We start from the raw sequence: 7,697 nt of genomic DNA, 5'->3' as shown, positions 1-7,697 counted from the left end.
GATGGGTGGTTTGTTGCGCTCCTAGCGCTGTGACGGGTGTGGTTGAGTCGACATATTTGTTTTCATCAGATGGCTGCCATGCAAGTACTTATTTTAAGTGGCAAAAATGCGACTTCGAAGGTTTTAAATCGAAGGAGCTCTTTTTCAAATGTTTGAACTTTCATAAGCACTTTTGTGAGTAAAGCTGATTACCAAGTCCATTTTCCGGCATCGTCTGGTATAACAAACCAGAGAGCCATACATTTGGAAGAGCGCCCTCTGTTGATAGGGTCAACTGGCGCGTTTTTTCGTTCTGCTACTGGAGTGGCCCACAGTGCTGTTAGGTCTACACCGTTCGTTGTATTTGGAGACATTTTAGCTTGCTTTCCAAACATTCTAGTTCACCTTGGCATGCTTGACGAATCATGGAGCCTTGTGATTGGCATTGTACAAGAGAAGCTGTCAGAAAACTGGAGAAATCGCTGGGATGTGGAGTTTGGTAAGCACGACGGAATAGGCCAACATGGCGAATTTGGCCTAGGCTACGTGTAGGCCTGTAATTCTATTTATGTAAAGGAAGATGTCCTCTTTGACTCCAGGATTTGATTTAGAAAAGACTAGAAAAAGACTAAAGTCATTTGTTTTTGAGGCATTACCCTACTAACATGACTAACGCCTTTGTTTAATAACATTAACGATGCAATAATTAATATTAATTTCCTTTTTTATGAACAGTGAGAAACTCCTTCGGGAACCATGCACTTTGGGCTCATGTGATCACCTGTTTTGCAGGTAGGCCTAATCACACTTATTTATACCAGTGCTTGAGTCTTTGAGTCTTTTAATCCTTTATCAAGCTAAAGGATGGTGCAGAAATGCTACAATTTAAAGGACTTACGTTATCAACTTGTAGGCCTAACTCCTTGCTGAGAAAACAATTAGCTTTCTTTTCAGGATTTGAATACCGATATAGTTATTAATATTCAACGTCATCCTTTTGTTACTTTTGTCTCCAGTATAATTTTCCTCATTTGTTGAATGTTCTCTGTCGACAAGAGAACTTTTGCACATTTTGTTGTTTCGTGCTGCTGTTTTCTCATAGCTTTTTTATCTGCTGGTTTAGATCTTGTGTTGGCGCCCACCTCGGGAAGACGTGCCCCATATGCCATGCCCCAGCCTGGGTGAGAGATCTCCAGCTGAAGCGTGAGCTGGCCAGTGTTGTGGGCCTCTACGCCAAGCTCTGCTCCGTCATTAACCCAGAGGTCAGCAGAGGCAACAAAGATGAGAAGGTCACCGTGCCAACTGAGCAACAGGTTGAGTTAGAGGTCCGTGAATTGGCCAATGGTGATCCTAAAGCCTTCGTAGCCGTGGAGGTTGATGGCACCAGCAGAGGAGTGTTGCGTACTCGAAATACTTTCCCCGAACCGAAAACTACAGAGACAAAAGTGCATAAAAGACGGCAGTTTCTATCCCAGGGTGTAGGACAGAAAGAAGGGAAAAAGGGCTCGAGGACAGACGGAGTGGACGGCCTTCCTTTTGTCGTCCGAGAAAATGAGAAGAATAGAGTGCCTTTGGCCAGCTCTTCCAGCAGCGAGAGTGATATCCTTGATGCCATGTCTGTTTACGACTTTGTTCCCTCCCCGCAACGCCCCAAGCCCGCTGCCAAGAAGCGGGCCAGGAGGCAGGACGCAAAAGTGATCAAGCGGCAGCGGGTGGCCGCGGCCAACCTCCGCTGGCTACGCGGCGATTTTGCCCCAAGAGCAGCCAGCGAGGAGTCAGAGAGTGGGTTTGACTCAGAGAGGTCGGCGCGGCACGTGTCGTTCTCCGTCGGTACAGACCAGGGGCAGTGTTTACACCAGAACAGCAGCAGTGCGGAGCTCTTGTCCCAAGATGAATGTCCTGTCGATCCCACGATCCCCACTCCAAACAGCACCCAGGAAAGCGGTTACGCGACGGCAAGCAATCTTGATGCCTCAAATCTTGCTGATGGAGACCTGCCCATGAAAGCCAGTAGTGATGCCCCTCTGCCAAACCGCTGCAAAAATCCTGACAGAAAAGCTTACGACCGTCATCCGCCGGGCGTCAGGCCAACTAGGCAGTCCCCAAGACAGACGCAGAGAGATCCTCAAACTGTACAAGCTTCCAGTTCAGCTCCTGCAGACACTGCACCCCTTACCACCGCCTCCTCAAAACAGAGACTAAACAAACGGGTCCACAACAAGAAGGCAGAAACCTCCAGCTCGGCCGAACACACCATCAAATCACTACCACTGCTGACAACAGACACAGGCCAAAGGAGACACAGGTCTTCACCTGGGACAGTTCCTAAAACACCTGAGAAAGACTCTCCCTCACACCTCAAGAAGAGGCAAGGCAAAGACGATGCATTCACCACAGACAGCAGTCCGCCCCCTCAGAATGTTGAGGCCCAAAACGGCGGACAGTCCCACAAGAGGAGCAGGAGAAATGCAAACTCGTCGGCTGAAAACAGTCTTCAAACTCGGTCGACTCGTCAGACGAGAAAGAGGTCCAGTGCCCAGTCTCCCTCCCCGAAGGTCTCCCGTGAACCTGCGAGGAAAGAAGCTGCGGCACCCAGCTCCTCACAGAATGCCCATGGTTCGGAGAGGCCAGCAACCTCGCCAAGAAACGGCCGCGCCGCTGTGAAGAGGAACAAACGTGGGGAGACGCCACTGCACATTGCCGCCATCAAGGTCAATCCTTCAGTCCTATTGAGTTTATTACTTTATTCACACTCCACAGTCTTTTTACACCAGCGTTTCTTTTCCAAATGACTGATCTGAGTTGCCAAGGATTTCGTGAAGTTAAAACCTGAAGAATTTACCCGCATCTGCCTAAATCTTCCCTTAGCCTTACACTCGAGTTTCCAGAGTGGTTTGAAAAAGTTGATGAAAGTTTTCGATATTCAATTTGTTGTGTAAATTTTTCAGTGCGACACAAATCCGTGATGTTTACATGTGCTTTGGAAATATATTTGGAAAACTTGAGATGACCTTTACAGTTTTTCTGAACACCGTTACGGGAACTGCCGTGGTTCGAAACAGAGTGTAAAAAACTCGGGAATAAGCCAAGTTTTGAGGACCAATTTCAATGGGCAAAGGTGTTTCAATCTAAACCTTTGCTTTCTTTGTGTCATTTTTCAGGGCAACCTTGGCTCAGCCAGGCAACTTCTTCAGGACGGTGCAGATCCAAATGTCAAGGATAATGCCGGATGGACACCATTGGTATGTTCAAGGAAATTATCACGGAAGTCACATAGTATAGGAAAACTTGGAAGCAACTGAACCTTTCAAATGTCACTGAAAAGTTTCAGAAACAGGGCTGTTTCCAATATTCCATCGGATTCGATCATTGAATATTCAAATATTTTACTAATTTGAATATTGAAATGCAAAATTCCTGAAAAGGAGGGCAGAATTTTCCTTTGTTCTAAATGAGAAAAATTGCACTATGGAGGCTTGTTTCAAGCAGATTCAAATGAAAAGTGACAGAAATCTTACGACTCAAAAAGTAAATTCTTAAAGGATTTAAAAGGAATAGAAATTTTCAACAAGGCAAGAAGTATTGTTCATCTCTAAATCTTGCTAAAGTGTGGCTGGAAATACTCCTAGACACGGGAAGCTATTATAGTGATTATAATGTACAATTGTGTGCGTTATTGCAATTGATTTTGTATATGGTTCAATAAACAGCAGTCTGCTGGTTGGTACAGTCAAACATTCGAATATTTGATCAAATTGAAGGTCGAATATTCAAATAGCAAATTATTCAAATTGACTCAGCCCTATTCAGAAATGGGAAACACCAAAATGGTATTGAAGACTCTTGTTTGTCTGATAAGAGACAGTTTTTTTAAACCTACAAGAAAAATGTTATATTATCACATATTTTCACAGACTGCTTTTAGTTTTGCTTGTAATAAAACCACTGTTTGAGGATATGAGAATAGTCTTAATTTTCCTCATAAAAAGCATGAGGCCTGTAACCATGGCCACGCATCCATCGTCACCGTTTTGCTTGACCACGGAGCGCTGATCAACACCCCTGGCTTTGAGCACGATTCCCCCCTCCACGATGCCGTCATGAACTACAGGCTGGACGTCGTGAAACTCTTGCTGGAGAGAGGCGCCTCGCTAGAAGTCCGGTACACACGCACATCTTGAGCCATTGCATGTTTTTATACAAGTCTAATTTTTTTTCCCTCACCCATTCAATGTCAGAGATTTATTACAAAGTTCAACCAACTACAGTGCACTTATATTCCAAGTAGAAAGATTAAAGTTGAATGTGGAGAAGAAAAACATTGAACTTTTTCTCCACGAAACTAACCCATTTTAGCATTCAAAGGCTGTCTATTTAAATCGACGTGGTATTCCTGAAATATCAGTTCATATTTGTATATCTGACGTTTTTGTCATCTCTGACCTCCAGAAACATGCACGGTCTGACACCGGCTGATTACACAAATTTGGAACCGATGAAGAAGGCACTGAGAACTAAACCGCTGATCACCATGGATACCAACGCCATGGTTACCGCATCTCAGAAGTCAGCACTGGCAAGAAATCAGCCGGTGGTTCTCCTTGGAACAGGTTCGGCATTTGTTTCTCAAAACTTCAAATACTGAAGAGTGGAAAGTAACTCATCGATATGCACAACAGTGTAAACGGTACAGAAATCTGGCGATTACAAGGCAAATAAGTTGACCACGCTCGGCCTTTTTTCCCCTAAATTTGTGATCTTTTCAACTAAGGTTTTACAGAGAAGTTCCTAGAAAGAAATGTCATATTTTGGAATAATGAACACAATCATTCGTTTGATTTTATTCTTCTCAACCAGTCTTCGCCAACTTTGCTCTTTCCATTCTCATTTCTTGAATTCCAGGCCTGAAAGATGCCGAACGGAAACAGCTCCAGGCCTGCGCCAAGCTTCTCGGGGGCGGACGCGTCGTCAGCGAATTTGGGCCGGCGGTCACCCACCTAGTGGCCTCCTGTAACCGTGACAACCTATGCATGAGGACCATGAAATACCTGAACGCAATCCTGGCCGGAGTTTGGATTGTCTCCTTCAACTGTAACTACTTGGATTAATTACAAAATTTCAAAAGCGGAGTGAACCGTATGTTTGATTTAAACAAGCCCGATGAGTGTATTTTTTTATGTGCAGTAGATGCTTTAAGAGAATTCTTACCGCGAAATCCTGCCATGAACAGTCAATGTTAAGTCCCAAGTTTCTTGATCGTTTTTTTTTTTTTTTTGCTTGTCTTCTTCCCCAGTACTTTTACGATTAGACCAGTTTTAAGACCTGACACAAGACTGGGCACAAGACTCAGGCACAAGACCAGACACAAGACTGGGCACAAGACCTGACACAAGACTGGGCACAAGACCAGACACAAGACTGGGCACAAGACCTGACACAAGACTGGGCACAAGACCAGACACAAGACTGGGCACAAGACCTGACACAAGACTGGGCACAAGACCAGACACAAGACTGGGCACAAGACCTGACACAAGACTGGGCACAAGACCAGACACAAGACTGGGCACAAGACCTGACACAAGACTGGGCACAAGACCTGACACAAGACTGGGCACAAGACCAGACACAAGACTGGGCACAAGACTCAGGCACAAGACCAGACACAAGACCAGACACAAGACCTGACACAAGACTCAGGCACAAGACCAGACACAAGACCAGACACAAGACTGGCCACAAAACACTAGACCTGTCTCAAGACTTGTTTTTCACCAGACACAAGACCAGTCACAAGACCAGTCACTAATGACAAAGTGAACGACAAACTGTTTTAGTTCATTTGAATAGCTCTGGTCTCGAATTCAGATTTGAGTTCTTGTGCTCATCTTGTGATGGTCTCAGAAAGTCTCGACTACGATGCTGCTACTCATTCCTAATGACTTCTGAACCTGTTCTTCATAGTGCTATGTTTTCTATCTGTCAGGGGCAGTAGAGTGTTTGAAAACAAAATCACGAGCTGCAGAGTGCAAGTTTGAAGTCAAGGGAACCATAACGCTGCCCTCTAGCTCGGGGGCCCAGAAAGGTCGCAAGAATGCCGAACAGCAGGTGCGTCATTGCTAAGGCTCAAGAGTTGAGCATTTTTTCACCCTGCCTTCGTAATCATACCACCAGCCAGTGCATTTCTTAGGAACGCTGGGCAATCTAGTCCTAGATTTTACTTAATACCAGGGCGCATTGCATTGTTATACTCTTAAACTAAGTAATATTATGAATTTTTGCAAGTGTTCCGAGGTTATACATATTCCTAGTTGTGTCTTTGTAAGTTTTTATTCTGCAATTTAGAACGGTTGGTATAAATTTATATTTGGACAACGTTCATTTGAAAGTAGATTAATTACTGAACGTAACGAATAATAGATTTTCGCCAGAAATTCAAAGCAAGAGGTTGAGGAATGGATTCCACATTGATTAAATCTGCTCTGTTGCTTTTTGTTTTTTGTCGTTGGTATTCGTAGCTTTTGTAATTAATTTGAGTTTTTTCTGTTCTTTGATTTTGGTCGACCAAGCTCCCTGGACTCTTGGACGGCTGCCATTTCTACCTGCACAGCACGTTCAGCCCGCCCACGCCCTCCAGGGATGAGATCGTGCAGCTCATCAGGAACGGTGGCGGAACAATCCTCAGCCGCCAACCCAAACCGGACGACGACGTCGTGCAGGCCTCGGCGACGATACCGTACCATGCACGCCCTGGATCCGAGCTGGCCGCCTGCTCGTACTACATCATCCACGACCACGGGGGCAGCAGGGCGCCCCCAAGGGTCCGGACAGGGAAGTTGTGCACGGCACCTGTTTCCTGGCTCATGGACTGCATTTCACAGTTTGAGCTTCTAGACTTGCCCGATTAAGAATTGAGCATGGTGATCTGTGTCTCTTGTCTGAACTCATGTTGCCAGTCTAATACAAAGAAACAACTTAAAGCTTCCTGCCGAATGATTAAAGAAATTTTTTGACACCCAGAAGAAATTTTGAAACACAAAGTGATTCCGAATATGGAATCTTGTGTTGCAATTTTTGAAATGCAGTGAATATTTTTTGTTGTATAAATCAAATGAATTTGAAGGATTAATTTTGTTTCATGATTGGCTTGAACGCCCACCTCGCAGAACACAATTTTCAATCTGTCACCTCATGAACTTATTCATTATTTGCGTACCAGAGTGAAAACATTTGGAAACGCTGTTGAAAGCAGTACAATTATGTAATTTTTTTCTAACAAAGAAAAGTATAATATTAAAGTTAGTTTAAGGTTTAATAATGCTATCCACTTCAGAAAACCAAGTGATGCTTACTGTAAAGTCATTTAAGGATTTCATAATACTTACAAATAATTTTAGTGAACAAACTTGTAGTTTAAAATTAATTTGAACCACATCACCACAGTAGTGAAACCAAAAGATTGTTTCAGAGCAAGGCTTTGATTTTATTATGGTTTTCATTTTAATTTGAATTCAAAGGAGGTTGATTATGATCAACATTCAATTAATTGAAATATATTTGAATTTAAGATTCAAATTGTCTTAGCTGTTGACAGTGATAAGAAAAGCATGTACCGAAACAGCCAAAAGAGAGCGCTTGATATGCTTTAAGTCATACGACTGTTTGGTACAGGTATCATATTTTAGTTTTTTTTTGTTTTTTTTTGCCTTTATTGCAAA

The 7,697-nt window shown here is 43.7% G+C and overlaps 1 protein-coding gene across 1 annotated transcript; it reads left to right on the top strand.

Moving 5' to 3' along the window:
- Positions 1-285: 285 nt before the first annotated feature.
- Positions 286-7,632, top strand: LOC110982594 (BRCA1-associated RING domain protein 1-like). The gene is made up of 9 exons (XM_022241128.2): positions 286-478; positions 715-771; positions 1,103-2,690; positions 3,141-3,221; positions 3,969-4,141; positions 4,429-4,589; positions 4,882-5,070; positions 5,966-6,087; positions 6,549-7,632. The coding sequence occupies exons 1-9, from the start codon at positions 405-407 to the stop codon at positions 6,885-6,887; spliced, it is 2,784 nt and encodes a 927-aa protein (XP_022096820.2). The 5' UTR covers positions 286-404; the 3' UTR covers positions 6,888-7,632.
- The last annotated feature ends 65 nt before the right edge of the window (positions 7,633-7,697 follow it).

This window comes from Acanthaster planci, linkage group LG17 (assembly GCF_054643075.1).
Source record: "Acanthaster planci isolate LZ-2023a linkage group LG17, COTS_SCS, whole genome shotgun sequence".
In the NCBI taxonomy this organism is placed as follows: Eukaryota; Metazoa; Echinodermata; class Asteroidea; order Valvatida; family Acanthasteridae; genus Acanthaster; species Acanthaster planci.
Note: the sequence above shows the minus strand (reverse complement) of the source record. Positions and strands in the feature narration are given on the sequence as shown.